Genomic DNA, 18,383 nt, shown 5'->3' on the forward strand with positions numbered 1-18,383 from the left:
GGGTATTCTGCTGCTTTTGGATGGAATGCTCTATAAATATCAATTAAGTTCATCTGGTCTACTGTTTCATTTAAGGTCTGTGTTTCCTTATTGATCTTCTGTCTGGATGATCTGTCCATTGATGAAAGTGGGGTGTTAAAGTCCCCCACTATTATTGTGTTACTGTCAATTTCTCCCTTTATGGCTGTTGGTATTTGCTTTGTATATTGGGGTGCTCCTCTGTTGGCTGCATATATATTTACAATTTTTATATCTTCTTCTTGGATTGATTCCTTGATCATTATGTAGTGTCCTTGTTTGTCTCTTGTAATAGTCTTTATTTTAAAGTCGATTTTGTCTGATATGAGTAGTGTTATTCCAGGTTTCTTGTGATTTCTATTTGTATGGAATACCTTTTTCCATCCCCTTACTTTCAGTCTGTATGTGTCCCTAGATCTGAAGTAGGTCTCTTGTAGACAGCATATATATGGGTTTTGTTTTTGTATCCATTCAGCCAGTCTGTGTCGTTTGGTTGGAGCATTTAATCCATTTACCTTTAAGGTACTTATTGATATGTATGTTCCTATTGCCATTTTCTTAATTGTTTTGGATTTGTTTTTGTAGGTCTTTTTTCTTCCCTTCCTCATTTGTTCTCTTGTCTTGTGATTTGATGACTAACATTAGTTTTGTGTTTGGATTCGTTTTTCTTTTTTCTGTGTGTCTATTGTAGATTTTTGGTTTGCAGTTACCATGAGTTTTGATATAGCAGTCTGTATATACACAAGATTGTTTGAAGTTGCTAGTCTTTTAATTTCAAATGCATTTCCAATATCCTGCATTTGTGTTCTCCTCTTCTTACAGTTGCTGGGTTTTATATCATATTTGTATGTAGATGATTTCCTACCTTTACTTTATGTTTGCCTTTACTGGGGAACTTTTCCATTTGTAATTTTCTTGTTTCTAGTAGTGGCCTTTTCTTTTCTGCTTGGAGAAGTTCCTTTAGCAATTTTTCCAAAGCTGGTTTGGTGGTGCTGAATTCTCTACAGTTTTTGATGTATACATATAGCTGATTCACGTTGTTATACAGCAGAAACTAATACAACATTGTAAAGCAATTATACTCCAATAAAGATGTGAAAAAAAAATCTGAGAGATTTGCTGGGTGAAGTATTCTTGGTTGTAAGTTCTTCCCTTTTATCATTTTAAATATATTGTGTTGCTCCCTTCTGGCTTGCAGAGTTTATGCTGAGAAATCAGGTGATGACCTTACGGGAGTTCTCTTGTATGTTATTTTTTGCTTTTCCCCTTGGTGGCTCCTTTTAATTTGGACAACTTAGGATTTAAGGTCTGGGAAATGTTCTTGGATTGAGTTCCTCCCCTCCATTTTCTTTGTTCTTTTGGTTCTACTTTCTGGGAAATTTCCTCAACTTTATCTGCCAGGCCTTCTATTGAGTTTTAAATTTCTTCATATATTTAGTTTTCAAGAGCCCTCATTTTGTCTTCTGAAAGTTCTGGTTTTGTTTCATAGTTATAGTATCTTTCCAAGGGCATTAATGGTAGTTGGAAGTTTTTTTCTTGTTTAGTATGTTTCCTCTAAGTTGCTCTTTCTGTTTCGATCTCTGTCTTCCAAATCAGACTCTTCTCCAGATGTTTTGGGAGGTTGGTTATCTACTTATGATTAGGAATAGAGCAGTGGTTCTTGAGGGACATTTGACAACGTTTAGAGACATTTTTGCTTGGCAAAACTGGCTGAGGGGGTGCTACTGTCATCTCCAGGTAGAGGCTGGAGACGCTGTTAGGCGCCCTACAATGCACAGGACTTCCTTGCACAACAAAGAACTATTCAGCCCAAAATGCCAACAATGCCGAGGTTGGAAAGCTGATTGAAAACTCTGAACTTGTGGAAGAACTTGTTGACTTTGAATTTCAAGGAAGGTGATCTGGTTGAGTGGTTTGAACAATAAAACGTCATTATTTTTAGTCTTTCCTTCTGGGCTGGTCACATATTCAATAGAAAATCTTACCTTTCCTGCCTGAAGGGTAAAGATCTAGCTTCTAACATTCCCCCCTGTTAATGGGAAATGGGGATGGGCTGTCTGCATTCAGTTTGTGTGTGATCACATAAACCCCTTGCTTTTCATGTAGTATCCACTTCTTCAACTGCCTTCTGTCCCCAGTTCTAAGACCCTGTGTTTTACCCTCTCCAGATAATGGACCTCTGTGAGGATGAGGCAGAGTAGTTACCTGGTGGCATGGAGTAGAGGAGGAGGATCTAAGACTCTTAACTGCTTCTCTAATAGATTTCACTCAAACCTTGTTAGTTTAGCCCCACCCTCTCTTTCTCAGAGTTATCTGGTGCTGCCAGTTCAGTTGCTTCCTGAGAATTTTGTAGTGTAAATGAGTTTGGTTCTGAACTTTTCTTATTTTCTCCTTGCAATTTGGCGTTTCTATGAATGCTAAGCCAGTTACCATTACTCCATCTGCTTTCTTGCTTTCAAAATTTGATTATTAATTACTATTGTATTCTCTCATTCTCCCAGTCCTTTAAGACATTTTCTTTAGCCCCTTTTCTCTCATTTTAATGGGTTCAGGGAGAGAAGTTAATTTAGATGCATTTGCTAAATCTATCCTATTATCCTGGAGACCAACATATTATACTGTATTCTAGCATAATTTTGTTTAATTCTAGTCACTTTTGACATGCAGTTGTCCCTCGGTATTTGCAGGGGATTGGTTATAGGATCCCCGCCAATACCAAAATCCATGGATGCTCAAGTTCCTTATATAAAATAGCATATTATTTGCATATAACCCACACATATGCCCCATATACTTCAAATCATCTCTAGATTACTTACAATACCTAATACATTGTAAATGCTTTGCAAATAGTTACCAGTGCAAATTCAAGTTTTGCTTTTTGGAACTTTCTAGAATTTTTTTTCATATATTTTCAATCCATGGTTGGCTGAATCAACAGATGTGGAACCTGCAGATACAGAGGGCCAACTGTATTTACTTTTGGTATCATAATGGTTCAATTCCTAGACATGACCTTTCTTCACATTAATGAAAGCTAGAGGAGATTATTGTGTGTCTGCATAGAGACACAGCTACATTCTTTTCAAAACCTTAGAGAAGTAATAGCAAATATTCAATTGTAACATATTCTAGTTTAATTGACCTTTTACTTTAAAACTTAGTATTCTGAAAGCAGCCAACTGCCTTGAGTAGAACCTTGTGCCACAATCCCAATCAATATTCAGTATTCTTAAAGAATTGGATAAAGAATATAGATTTTATCAAATCTGAAATGCCATCAATTATCTTATCATTCCAGTTTGATTAATACCCTGGCCAGAATTAGTGGAAATATGAGAAAGATAGTAGTTTATAATGATGGCTTACAACTACCTCTGTCAGTATTCCCCCCACCCCCCATAATTATTCAAGAATCGACTGTACTATAGACTAAAAATTTAAGGATGAAATTTTAAGATTCAAAAAGAGTTTAGGCCAGACTGAAACCTAGGCCTCCTGAATTTTTGCTGTTCCTTAAACTGTCATTCAAGTATAACTAATAAGTGTAATACAGAAGTTTTAACATACATTTTATTACACTCTCCTCCCCATTTTAAGATGGGAAAACAAGCCAGATTTTCTTATATCCTGTGTCTTTTTAGCGTTTTGATGAAATAAATATAATCAAGTCCTGCTAAAATTATAGACACTATATACTCATTCAAATTTTTTTCAGTTTCCACTGAGTTTCCAGTTGATGGATTAAATCCCAAAAAAAGTTAAAAGATTTTTCAGTGTCTTTTTAGTGTACTAAATGGTTCACCTTTTCTAACCCCCTGGATGTCACTGAGAGACAGATCTTTGAAACTCTTTACTCGTGACCTATCTTCATGTCATCAATAGTTCAGAGATAAACTCATTTTCTTTGCCTCACATTATAAAAGTAGCCTAAAGAACCAAGGATTTGGTTCCTTTTTTTCATTCACAGACTTAAACACGTTTTTGGTGTGTTTTTTTTGTATCAGTATTCCCTTTTTTCTTGATTCTTCCTAGCTTTATTCATTCTACTATTACTAAAAGGGTTGGGGGAGAAGCTATGTTTTCTTCCTCACCTTTGTTCAAACAGGAAGAACTAAAGAATTGACTCTTGACCAAAAATGATCCCACATACAGATCTTGGAAAGTATCCAAAAGGTGTAGTGAATTGAAGCATACTACACAAATGTATATATAAATAGAGTCCCAAGGGTTTAATGTGTGTACAAAAACCAATTACGCTGAACATTTCCTGAAATTACTTGCTATTGTCAGGATAAGTAATCACAAGTAAGACATCCAGATTGAGAATGAAAACATTTGTGGGAGTCCTGACTCACATTGTTATATGTCTTCTCACAGAGAAAAGTCTTTGAACAGTTTTGAGTGATTATCAAAAAGGTCCTTTTCCTATAGAGTTCTGAAAGGTACACTATTACCATTTCTTTTCCTTCCAGTTTAGCTTTGTTAGGTTGCTTGAAGAGAGAGACTTGAAACTGTAGTGTAACTGATGTCCTGATGATTGATAGTGGGATGAAATCAACTGATTCATATGATCTCAGAGAAATGTTTAAGTCTAGGTTAGATTATATTCGTTTGCCTGTCCTCTGAAAGAATAAAGACAAACTTACACTTTAAGGCAAAAGTATCATAAGTGTCCTACTGTAAATGAAGAACTTTTCTCTGTCTTCTGATTGACCACATGCATCCAGGTGTACTGTTTCTACCTGTAAAAACCAATGAGAGTGTTTTGTTTCCTGAGGAGGGGGGAAATCCATACGTGTATACACGTACATGTGTGTGTATTTAATAACTTAAACCATACTAGCCTTCAAATAAAATACTACAGTATATTGCGATTGCATTCTACATTAATCAATAGTTGATTCAGGCATGTTGGATTATCTTTAGTTCAGATACTTATTTGATAACTGTTAATCACAAGGAACAGAGTGTGTGTGTTTTTAATGCCTGGGACCAGGCATTGTTATTTTATCAGTCATTACAGTTGATTCAACTGTATGGTCAGTATTGAGAGCCACCAATTTCAATTGAGGAGAGGACTGGGTAAGAAAGTGACTGGACCACTGGTTTTGCTAGTAGAAATTACTTCCTTTCCTATGGCAGTTGAGAGTAATGCTAATTTGAAGTTTGGGGAGGATGAAGGATTTCCCTGTGACTTCACGTGAGACTGTAGAGGTTGTTGGAAACTAAATCATGTAGGGCTTTCTCTTTGTGAAGTGTCTATTTAAGTCTTCTGCGCAGATTTCCTTGTAGTATATTTTCTTATTTAAGAATTAGTTATGTATTTTGGTTCTTGACTAAATACATGTTGCAAATACCTTCTCTCTGGGATTTTAAGCAGAAACATAATATCAGATTTTCATCTTTAAAACATCACTTCAAGAATGAATGGGAGAAACAAGTTTTCAGTGGTCCTAGTAGAAACTGGTAGTGGTTTAGACTACGGAATGAGTCATGCAGAGAAGTGGACAGGATTAAGAGATATTTGAAATAAACTCAGTAGGACTTGTTAGTGAAGATTAGATAAGTGATGGCTAAGATGAGAGAATGATTTAAGTTTCTGGTTCAAAAGGTAAAAGTTGTATACACTACCACTGTGAACTATTATTTTGTTTAAGATGCTGATACTATGTAGAGAAAATTACAGAGATTATTTGCCTTGAATATAAGAACACTATCTCAGATTTTTAAAAGTGATTTTGAAAGTAAATTTGTTTCTTATTTTTCTGGGTTATCAACTTCAAATAAATAATTACCTCATGAATTATAGAAAAATGTGTTCAAAACTATATTAAATTCTATTTTGAAAGCTATGGCTGTAGTAGACAATGAAATATGAATAAACTGTTGAAGAGAAATAGAAACTTAAAATCAACAAATTAAACTTGGATATATTTTTTTTTAGGGGTCCCTTCAGTGTTGTACGACGATGCATCAACAGAGAAACTGGGCAACAATTTGCTGTAAAAATTGTTGATGTAGCCAAGTTCACATCAAGTCCAGGGTTAAGTACAGAAGGTAAGAGATGGATTTCAAGTAAGTTATTTGATGTCTGGCTTTATTTCATTTCCAATCCATCTATCAACTTAACCTTCATCTGGGGGTGGGGAAGCAGAGGGTGTAATGCAGTGGGAAGTGGGTGGAGACAGTTTAAATTCCATTCTAGTTTGTCAGATTTCTAGAACATAGTATTTGAAAGATAGCTAGATTTGATTTAACAGTGTTACGAAGTCATCTAGGATTGCTATTGGCCTATGTTTTTTGAATAGAAAGGAAGTAAAATCTGAAAATATATTTTTTAGGATCTAACTTGTAGTCCTATAGTATAGAACATGGGATGGGAAGGGTGAGAAGGGAAATAATGGCACAAGTATAATCATTGCAGATTCAAAAGAAACTAAGATGAGTTCCCTTCAAGTCCATAACTTACTACCCTTAGGATTGTGATCTAATAGAACTAAAAGACTAATATATCACATATTGCTTAAGTCACTTATGGTGTATATGTGTAAATGAAAGATCAGTACTGCTAGGACTTGCAGGACTCAAAATTTTGTTTCAAGACATTGATATGGCTAATCATATTTATGTATAAATATTTATAAACAGTACAGAAGCATTTTAAAAGTTTTTTTGTTTGTTTTTTGCTGTTTTAAGCCATAGTTCCATGTAGCCATGATTCACATATGGTCGCACTTCAGATGGCACAATTATTATTTTAACGTTTCTAATTAGCCTGTCTTCTGTCTTCAGACTTTTTCACAGTCCAGTAAAAGACATATCCTTCTTAAGTCCTTTCCTTCTTAATCCCAAGAGCAATGCAGTTAATAGTTTAAATTGGAAAAGCTAAGGCAGAGTAGCCTATTTATATTTTATCCAGTTATCTTACTTTAAGAAGTAGAAGCCCAGATCCTGTGAGTTCCAAGTTAATCTATTCCTGCAGATCCTTTTTCAGGATCATTACTTTTAAATACTTTTTTGAAACCTTCTAAATTATTATTATCCATATACTGAATGTAGAAGATTCATAGAAGTTGTTACAAAGAATCAATAACTGATTTTTTTTTTAGTGCTTTAATCTTTCAATTCTTAAGGTAAGATTTAGGGATTTTATATCTTACGGTTTCATATTTTGGAATTGGCTATTATTACTTTTGAATACAAATTATTTTATAAATTTAGCAGAATTTAAAATTCACTTCTAATCAGGTTTCACCACTATATTATGTTTGCTAAAACTTTTTAACTGCATTTAAGTTTAATATACTGTATTTGGTTTTCTGTACCTCAGTTGTCAACTAATTTTAACAAAAAGCTTTCTGAGCACTTAGGTAATTTTGTATAAACCTAGTTCATTAAACATATAGATGTGTTGAATCTTTATTTCTCTTAAATGTTTTGATACTGTTGATGAATTTAGTAAGATTTCAGTTTAAAATCACAAGTCTAAATCAATTACTCAGTATACCTATATTATGTTGATTTTGTTTATCAGTATACCTAATTCTGAATCTACAGACTAAAGACATTTTTTATGGAGACAGTTAATTACTTTCTCAGTTATCTGAGGTTCTTTCTTTTTTTTTAAAAAAAGAAATTTATTTATTTATGGCTGAGTTGGGTCTTTGTTGCTGCGCGTGGACTTTCTCTAGTTGTGGCTACTAGAGTGGGGGCTACTCTTCGTTGCGGTGCGTGGACTTCTCATTGTGTTGGCTTCTCTTGTTGTGGAGCATGGGTTCTAGGCATGCGGGCTTCAGTAGTTGTGGCGCACAGGCATAGTTGCTCTGCGACATGTGGGATCTTGCCGGACCAGGGCTCGAGCCCGTGTCCCCTGCATTGGCAGGAGGATTCTTAACCATTGCACCATCAGAGAAGCCCTTGGCTGAGGTTCTTTATTGACAGATTTCTTCAGCAAGGAATCTCTGTAGCTATAGACCCAGACTGCCAGGCTGGATCTCATTTATTGTCACGTAGCCAGGGAGTCAAACACCAAACTTAAAAAGATGGGGTTGGCGTACCATCCATGTCTCTGAGGTTAAGTCTTCTGAAGTTCACTCATTTGTCGCTTTGGCATTGCTTTGAGTATGTAAATGTCTTCAAGTCCTATTCTGAAGACAAGGCTAGGGCATTTCATTAATCTTATATGGTAGGGTCACAACCTATAGATATTAAATGATATCCAGTTGAATTCTGCATATTACTCATGACTTTATCTGGTTTTGATAAGGGTTTGATGTTATTCAAATGAAAATGTGCAATTGTTCCTTTATATTTATGGCACCAAAATGTAGTTTTCCCATCTTCTTTAGCACAGTGATACTCGCAGTGGTTAAGAAACAGAATAAAAATTTCATCTCCACCCTACCACAACTATTTTTCCTTTTGAAGAAAAACTTGCAGTGGAGTTCCTATACACACTATTGCTTATTTTCACACTAGCTTACTTTAACTTGCACACATTTTATTATAAGATATATAATAAATAATGTTATTTTATATTATAAAACCTCTTTGAACAGTATCCTCCATCCCCAACTTCTTTCAACATTTTTCCAAAACATTTGCCCTTCCAGTGCATGTACAAATTGTTAGTGTCCAAAAATGACCTTATTCATGGCTAAGGGTAGGAGATGTCGTATTAAGAAGAAACATATTTTGAAGTGAAATTTGAAGTACAATAAAAAGGAATCTATAAGTTTAAACAGAAGTACCTAGAAATATCTATATTTACCATTATATTCTCTTCTTTTTTTAAAATTAATTTATTTGGTTGCGCTGGGTCTTAGTTGCGGCAGGTGGGCTCCTTAGTTGTGGCTTGAGGGCTCCTTAGTTGCAGCTCACTGTCTTCTTGGTTGCAGCACATGGGCTCCTTAGTTGCGGCACACGGGCTCCTTAGTTGTGGCTTGCCGGCTCCTTAGTTGCAGCATGGGGGCTCCTTTGCTGTGGCATGTGAACTCTTAGTTGCAGCATGCATGTGGGATCTAGTTCCCTGACCAGCAGTCGAACCTGGGCCCCCTGCATTGGGAGCACAGAGTTTTAATCACTGTACCACCAGGGAATTCCCTATATTCTCTTCTAATTAAGCCTGTCTCTCAAGCAACAGATAATTTAAAATCTATTTTATTCTTTATGTTTTCTTTTTTATTTTATTTTTGTCATTTTGATTTATTTAATGTTTGTCATTGCGTCAGTATTTTTTCTTGTTAGTACATTTGTATTCAAATACATTATTGAATAAAATAGGTTTCGTGAAGTGTCATCTGGGAAACTAAAGTATGCTATTTATTTGGATAGGTCATTATGATACAAAGACAAGTAAAAAGAGCACCTATTTTTAAAAAATTTTTATTAGAGTATAGGTGATTTACACTGCTGCATTAGTTTCTGCAAAAAGCAAAGTGTATCAGTTATACCTATACATATTTTAGATTCTTTTCCCATATAGGTCATTACAGAGTATTGAGAAGAGTTCCCTGTGCTATACAGTAGGTCCTTATTAGTTATCTATTTTAAGAGCACCTATCTTTTTTTTTTTTTTTTTTTTCGGTACGCGGGCCTCTCACTGCTGTGGCCTCTCCCGTCGCGGAGCACAGGCTCCGGATGCGCAGGCCCAGCGGCCGTGGCTCACAGGCCCAGCCGCTCCGCGGCATGTGGGATCCTCCCAGACCGGGGCGCGAACCCACGTCCCCTGCATCGGCAGGCGGACTCTCAACCACTGCGCCACCAGGGAAGCCCAAGAGCACCTATTCTTAAGAAACTTGCAGTTTAATAGTCCCAACCATTGTTTCTAATATTATTTTTATAAGAAAAAATATGTAATAAATTCTAAATATATAATTTAAAAATTAGCTTTTGAAATGAAAAATGTACAGTAGTTAAAGACCACTTATATATGTTTTAATATTTTACATTGTCATTGATTGCTCTATTGAAGGTCAGATGTTGTAATTATTTGAATATCTGTTCTCTGTTTTCTCATCAAAATCATATTTTTTTGTTCAGTAGCGGTTCTTATAGGCTACAGAGTATCCAAGAAACCCTTAAATTGTAAGCAGAATTATGTATATATGTTCATTTTCCAGAAAAAGAGTCTACAGTTTTTATTAGATTCCTAAAAAGGCATATTATTCCTAAATGGTTAAGAATTTATCCTTTCACATATATGAAAAAGTGAAGTTGACTCTTATGAATGTGACGTGAATAAGAAGTTTCTATTAAATGAAAGCTAGGTGAATTTCTGTTAGGATTGGAGGATATTTTCATCCTTAAATACACAGCCTCCATTAATGAAATTCCTTGATTATTATCTTAAAACCTTTAATTAATGGACATTTTATCTCTTACTCTGCTGAGCCACTAATTTAAAGTTGACTTTTTCGTTTTAAAAATAAGTATCAAAATTAATTCAAGCAAATTGTTAATAGGGAAATTTAAGGAATGTAAGACGTACAGAATTGGAAACTGAATTGACAGGAGTTCTGATATCTTGAAAAAGGACTCAATTCTTTATGGCTTAATTTAAAAAGTTCAAAAATGGTGGTTTTTATTTTAGAATATTAAGTTGTCTTCTAGAAAGAATATAGATTGGGTTCCAGTTTGCATAGTCTCCAAGAATATCTCATTCAGAAAATCCCAGATAGCAGATGTTAGCAAAATTGGAGGAGTAAGGGCCTTTGATAATGCTCATCTCTATAAAAACAAAGGGGAAACTGGCAAACGTTGTCAAAATCAGCTTTTTCAAAACCCTGGAACAACACATACACAGAGCTTCTGAGCAAGGACTAGGCTAACCAAGCAGAGATAGTGGCCACATACAACAAAGGATACAGACTTTCCAGAATTAGTTCCGAAAAGTCAGTAAACAAATGAACGGGGAACAATGATAACAAGAATAAGAACAAGAACAAGAACAACAACAAAAACCCAGCAACGGTAACAACAAACCCTGGAGGAGGGGAGATTCTTATTTACAGAGTTGGCACATTACTTAAAACATCTAGTTTTCAACAAAAAATTATGAGTAATGCAAAGAAACAAAGTATGGCTCATTAACAGGTGAAAAAGCAAGCATATCAAGATATACATAACTGAAGTCTCAGAAAGAGAGAAGAGAAAGGGAAAGAAGGAATATCTGAAGAAAAAATGGCCCCACATTTCCCGAATCTTATGAAAAACATAAACCAACACATCCAAGACGCTCAACAAATTCTAAGTACGATAAACTCAAAGATACATCATAATCTAACTGTCAAAAGCAACAGTGAGAGTATCTTGAAAAGAGCAAGAGAGAAGCAATTCATCATGTACAAGGTATCCTCAGTAAGATTAACAGTGATTTCTCATCAGAAACCATCATGTCCAGGAAACATGAAATACCATATTCAAAATGATGAAAGAAAAAGATTGTCTACCAAGAATTCTATATCTGGCAAAACCATACCTCAAAAATGAAGGATACATTAAGACATTTCCAGATAAACAAAACTGAGAAAATTCATCACTAGCAAACCTGCCCTACAAGAAATAGTAAATGTAGTTCTTAAGGCTAAAAAGAAAACACTAGATAGTAACTAAAACCGTGAGAAGTAAAAGAGCACAGTAAAGGTAACTACATATGTAAATATAAAAGGCAGTATAATTTTTTTTTTTTTCGGTACGTGGGCCTCTCACTGTTGTGGCCTCTCCCGTTGCGGAGCACAGGCTCTGGACGCACGGGCCCAGCTGCTCCGCGGCATGTGGGATCTTCCTGGACCCGGGCACGAACCCGTGTCCCCTGCATTGGCAGGTGGACTGTCAACCACTGCGCCACCAGGGAAGCCCTAAATATTTTTTGATTATAACTTTTTCCCTCCTGATTTAATCGAGAACTGCATGAAGTAATAATTATAAATCTATGTTGATGGACATAAATGAATAAAGGTGTAATTGGAATGAAAATAAGAGCACAAAGGAGGGAATGGAACTGTATAGGATGAAAGTGTCTGTATACTATTGAAATTAAGTTTATATTAATCTGAGCCATATTGTTACAAGTTAAGATCTTAATTTTTATACTCAAGTGAGGAAATAAGAAAATAACCCCCAAAATATAATTTAAAAGTTACAAAGGGATTAAAGGGGTACACTAGAAAATATCTATTTAATGCAAAAAAGTCAATAATGGAGAAACACAAAAACAAAAAAGACATATAGAAAACAAATAGCAAAATTATAAACATAAATTTTACAGTAAGTCCCATACATATGAACGAGTTCCATTCCGAGAGCATGTTCTTAAGTCCAATTTGTTCGTAAGTCCAACAAAGTTAGCCTAGGTACCCAACTAACACAGTAGACTATATAGTAGTGTACTAAGTTATGTGATTGGGCATGCGAACGTATGTTTGCATCTTTGAAAGCTCACAACTTTTTCTTTTTTTTTCCTTAGGATTTAAATTTCATTTTATTTATCTTTCTTACAAATTTATTGAGATAAAATTAATGTACAGCACTGTACACGTTTAAAGTGCATAGCATGATTTGATTTACATACATCATGAAATGGTTATCACAGTAAGTTTAGTGAACATCCATCATCTAATATAGATACAAAATTACAGAAATAGAAAAAAATTATTTTTCAAGGTTTAAATTTTAAATAATGAGTTTAAATATAGAGAATGTGTACATGGTACAGTATTAGCTTTTCACACTTTAAATTTGGTGAAAATAAGATGAATATTTTTTGTGAATGCCTACCTTGTTAGTTATTTTGTTTATTTGTCAAATAAATCGATTACTTAATGTAAAATCTGAGTTCTTTTTTTCATTTTTTAAGCTTTTTATTTTATATTGGAGTATAGCCAATTAAAAATGTTGTCACAGTTTCAGGTGCACAGCAAAGTGACTCAGCCATAAATATACATGTATCCATTCTCCCCCAAACTCCCCTCCCATCCACGCTGCCACATAACATTAAGCAGAGTTTCCTGTGCTATACAGTAGGTTCTTGGTTATCCATTTTAAATATAGCAGTGTGTACATGTTGATCGCAAGCTCCCTAACTATCCCTTCCCCCCATCGTCCCCTGTGGTACCCATAAAAGTTCGTTTTGTAAGTCTGTGAGTCTGTTTCTGGTTTGTTTTTTTTTTTTTTTTTTTTTTTTTTTTTTTTGCGGTACGCGGGCCTCTAACTGTTGTGGCCTCTCCCATCGCGGAGCACAGGCTCTGGACGCGCAGGCCCAGCGGCCATGGCTCACGGGCCCAGGCCCTCCGTGGCATGTGGGATCCTCCCGGACCGGGGCACGAACCCGTGTCCCCTGCATCGGCAGGTGGACTCTCAATCACTGCGCCACCAGGGAAGCCCCTGTTTCTGTTTTGTAAATAAGTTCATTTGTATCATTTCTTTTTAGATTCCGCATAAAAGGGTTATCATATGATATTTCTCTTTGTCTGACTTACTTCACTCAGTATGACAATCTCTAGGTCCATCCATGTTGCTGCAAATGGCATTATTTCATTCTTTTTAATGGCTGAGGATTATTACATTGTATATATGTACATCTTCTTTATCCATTCCTCTGTTGATGGACATTTAAGTTGCTTCCATGTCTTGGCTATTGTAAACAGTGCTGCAGTGAACATTGGGGTGCATGTATCTTTTCGAACCATGTTTTTTTTCTGGATATATGCTCAAGAGTGGGATTGCAGTGTCATATAGTAGCTCTGTTTTTAGTTTTTTAAGTCACCTCCATACTGTTCTCCATAATGGGTATACCACCTTACATTCCTACCAACAGTGTAGGAGGGTTCCCTTTTCTCCACACTCTCTCCAGCATTTATTGTTTATGGATTTTTTAATGGTAACAATTTTGACTGGTGTGAGGTGATATCTCATTATAGTTTTGATTGGCATTTCTCTAATGATTAGCGATGTTGAACATCTTTTCATGTATTTGTTGGTCATCAGTATGTGTTCTTTGGAGAAATGTCTATTTAGGTCTTCTGCCCGTTCTTTGATTGGGTTGTTTGTCTTGATGATATTAAGCCTCATGAGCTGTTTGTAAATTTTGGAGACTAATCCCTTGTCAGTCACATCACTTGCAAATATTTTCTCCTAGTCTGTGGGTTGTCTTTTCTTTTTGTTTATGGTTTCTTTTGCTGTGCAAAAGCTTTTGAGTTTAATTAGGTCCCATTTGTTTATTTTTGTTTCTACTTCCGTTATTCTGGGAGACGGATCAAAAAAGATACTGCTGCAATTTATGTCAGAAAGTGTTCTGCCTATGTTTTCCTCTAGAAGTTTTATAAGGCCCAGTCTCACATTAGGTCTTTAATCCATTTTGAGCTTATTTTTGTGTATGGTGTTAAAGAATGATCTAATTTCATTTTTTTTTACATGTAGCTGTCCAGTTTTCCCAGCACCATTTGTTGAAGAGACTGTCTTTCCACCACTGTATCGTTTTGTCTCCTTTGTCTTAGGTTATTTGACCATAGGTGTGTGGATTTATTTCTGTGCTTTCTATCCTGCTCCATTGATCTATATGTATAGTTCTGTGCCAGTACCACACTGTTTCGATGACTATAGCTTTGTAGTATAGTCTGAAGTCAGGCAGCCTGATTCTTCCAGCTCCGTTTTTCTTTCTCAAGATTACTTTGGCAGTTCGGGGTCTTTTGTATCACCATACAAATTTTGAGATTTTTTTGTTTTAGTTCTGAGAAAAATGCCATTGGTAATTTGATAGAAATTGCAGTGAATCTGTAGATTGCCTTGGACAGTATAGTCATTCTGACAATATTGATTATTTCAATCCACGAACATGATATATCTTTCCATCTGTTTGGGTCTTCTTCAATTTCATCAGCATCTTATAGTTTTTGGAGTACAAGTCTTTTGTCTCCTTAGGTAGGTTTAATCCTAGGTATTTTATTCTTTTTGATGCAATAGTAAATGGGATGTTTCTTGAATTTCTCTTTCTGATCTTCCGTTGCTAGTGTATAAGAATGCAACAGATTTCTGTGTATTAATTTTGTAACCTGCAAGTTTACTAAATTCATTGATGAATTCTAGTCGTTTTTTGGTGGCATCTTTAGGATTTTCTATGTATAGTATCATGTCATCTTTAAACAGTGACAGTTTTACTTCTTTCCCAATTTGGATTCCTTTTTATTTCTTTTTCTACTCTGATTGCCATAGCCAGGACTTCCAAAACTGTGTTGCATACAAGTGGCAAGAGTGGACAACCTTGTCTTCTTCCTGGTCTTAGAGGAAATGCCTTCAGCTTTTCACCATCGAGTATGATGTTAGTGGTAGATTTGTCATATATGGTCTTTATTATGTTGAGGTATGTTCCTTCTTTGCCCACTTTCTGGAGAGTTTTTATTGTAAATGGGTGCTGAATTTTGTCAAAAGCTTTTGCTACATTTATTGAGATGATTATATGGGGTTTTCTTTTGTTTATTTTTTTAACATTTTTATTGGAATATAATTGCCTTACAATTGTGTGTTGGTTTCTGCTTTATAACAAAGTGAATCAGTTATGCATATACATATGTCCCCATATCTCTTCCCTCTTGCATCTCCCTCCCTCCCACCCTCTCTATCCCACCCGTGTAGCTGGTCACAAAGCACCAAGCTGATCTCCCTGTGCTGTGCAACTGCTTCCCACTAGCTATCTATTTTACATTTGGTAGTGTATATATGTCCATATATACACTACCACTCTCACACATTGTCCCAGCTTACCCTTCCCCTTCCCCTTGTCCTCAAGTCTATGATCTAGTAGGTCTGTGTCTTTATTCTCGTCTTGCCCCTAGGATCTTCATGACATGTTTTTTCCTTTTAGATTCCATATATATGTGTTAGCATACGGTATTTGTTTTTCTCTTTCTGGCTTACTTCACTCTGTATGACAGACTCTACATCCATCCACCTCACTACAAATAACTCAATTTCATTTCTTTTTATGGCTCAGTAATATTTCATTGAATATATGTGCCACATCTTCTTATCCATTCATCTGTCGATGGACACTTAGGTTGCTTCCATGTCCTGGCTATTGTAGATAGAGCTGCACTGAACATTGTGGTACATGACTCGTTTTGAATTATGGTTTTCTCTGGGTATATGCCCAGTAGTGGGATTGCTGGATCATATGGTAATTCTATTTTTAGTTTTTTAAGGAACCTCCATACTGTTCTCCATACTGGCTGTATCAATTTACATTCCCACCAACAGTGCAAGAGGGCTGCCTTTTCTCCACACCCTCTCCAGCATTTGTTGTTTGTAGATTTTCTGATGATGCCCATTCTAACTGGTGTGAGGTGATATCTCATTGTAGTTTTGATTTGTATTTCTCTAATAATTAGTGATATTGAGCAGCTTTTCATGTGCTTCTTGGCCATCTGTGTGTCTTCTTTGGAGAAATGTCTGTTTAGGTCTTCTGCCCATTTTTTGATTATGTTGTTTGTTTTTTTAATATTGAGCTGCATGAGCTGTTTATATATTTTGAAGATTAATCCTTTGTCTGTTGATTCGTTTGCAAACATTCTCTCCCATTCTGAGGGTTGTCTTTTCTTCTTGTTTGTAGTTTCCTTTGCTTTGCAAAAGCTTTTAAGTTTCATTAAGTCCCATTTGTTTATTTTTGTTTTTATTTCCATTACATTAGGATGTGGATCAAAAAGATCTTGCTGTGATTTATGTCAAAGAGTGTTCTGCCTATGGTTTCCTGTAAGAGTTTGATAGTGTCCAGTCTTACATTTAGGTCTCTAATCCATTTTGAGTTTATTTTTGTGTACGGTGTTAGGGAGTGTTCTAATTTCATTCTTTTACATGTAGATGTTCACTTTTCCCAGCACCACTTATTGAAGAGGCTGTGTTTTCTACACTGTATATTCTTGCCTCCTTTATCAAAGATAAGGTGACCATAGGTGCGTGGGTTTATTTCTGGGCTTTCTATCCTGTTCCATTGATGTATATTTCTGTTTTTGTGCCAGTACCATACTGTCTTGATTACTGTAGCTTTGTAGTATAGACTGAAGTCAGGGAGACCGATACCTCCAGCTCTGTTGTTCTTTCCTAAGGTTGCTTTGGCTATTCGGGGTGTTTTGCGTTTCCATACAAATTGTGAAATTTTTTGTTCTAGTTCTGTGAAAAATGCCAGTGGTAGTTTGATATGGATTGCATTGAATCTGTAGTTTGCTTTCGGTAGTATAGTCATTGTCACAGTGTTGATTATTCCAGTCCAAGAACATGGTATATCTCTCCATCTATTATCTGTATCATCTTTAATTTCTTTCATCAGTGTCTTATAATTTTCTGCTTACAGGTCTTTTGTCTCCTTAGGTAGGTTTATTCCTAGATATTTTATTCTTTTTGTTGCAATGGTAAATGGGAGTGTTTTCTTAATTTCACTTCCAGATTTTTCATCCTTAGTGTATAGGAATGCCAGAGATTTCTGTACATTAATTTTGTATCCTGCTACTTTACCATGTTGATTGAGTATCTCTAGTAGTTCTCTGGTAGCATCTTTAGGATTCCCTATGTATAGTATCATGTTGTCTGCAAACAGTGACAGCTTTACTTCTTCTTTTCCGATTTGGATTCCTTTTATTTCTTTTTCTTCTCTGATTGCTGTGGCTAAAACTTCCAAAACTATGTTGAATAATAGTGGTGAGAGTGGGTAGTGTTGTCTTGTTACTGATCTTAGTGGAAATGGTTTCAGTTTTTCACCATTGAGGACGATGTTGGCTGTCGGTTTGTCATATATGGCCTTTATTGTGTTGAGGTAAGTTCCCTTTATGCCTACACTCTGGAGGGTTTTTTGTCATAAATTGGTGTTGAATTATGTCAAAAGCTTTCTCTGCATCTACTGAGATGATCATATGGTTTTTCTACTTCAGTTTGTTAATATGGTGTATCACATAGTTTGATTTGCATATATTGAAGAATCCTTGCATTCCTGGAGTAAACCCCACTTGATCATGGTGTATGATCCTTTTAATATGCTGTTGGATTCTGTTTCAGAGTATTTTGTTGAGGATTTTTGCATCTACATTCATCAGTGATATTGACCTGTAATTTTCTTTCTTTGTGACATCCTTGTCTGGTTTTGGTATCAGGGTGATAGTGGCCTGGTAGAATGATTTTGGGAGTGTTCCTCCCTCTGCTGTATTTTGGAAGAGTTTGAGAAGGATAGGTGTTAGCTCTTCTCTAAACGTTTGATAGAATGCGCCTGTGAAACCATCTGGTCCTGGGCTTTTGTTTGTTGGAAGATTTTTAATCACAGTTTCAGTTTCAGTGCTTGTGATTGGTCTGTTCATATTTTTGATTTCTTCCTGGTTCAGTCT

The 18,383-nt window shown here is 35.7% G+C and overlaps 1 protein-coding gene across 15 annotated transcripts in view; it reads left to right on the forward strand.

The window, feature by feature from the left end:
- CASK (calcium/calmodulin dependent serine protein kinase) overlaps positions 1-18,383 on the forward strand; it is a 389,881-nt gene that overhangs the window by 68,902 nt on the left and 302,596 nt on the right. For 8 of the 15 annotated variants that reach the window (XM_073799304.1, XM_073799307.1, XM_073799309.1 and 5 more), the window contains exon 2: positions 5,966-6,096. In XM_073799304.1, coding sequence (XP_073655405.1) covers positions 5,966-6,096 — 131 coding nt within the window. The remainder of the gene's footprint in view (positions 1-5,965; positions 6,097-18,383) is intronic. The other 7 variants (XM_073799305.1, XM_019943593.3, XM_019943594.3 and 4 more) reach the window with 1 other exon arrangement.

This window comes from Tursiops truncatus, chromosome X, assembly GCF_011762595.2.
Source record: "Tursiops truncatus isolate mTurTru1 chromosome X, mTurTru1.mat.Y, whole genome shotgun sequence".
NCBI lineage: Eukaryota > Metazoa > Chordata > Mammalia > Artiodactyla > Delphinidae > Tursiops > Tursiops truncatus.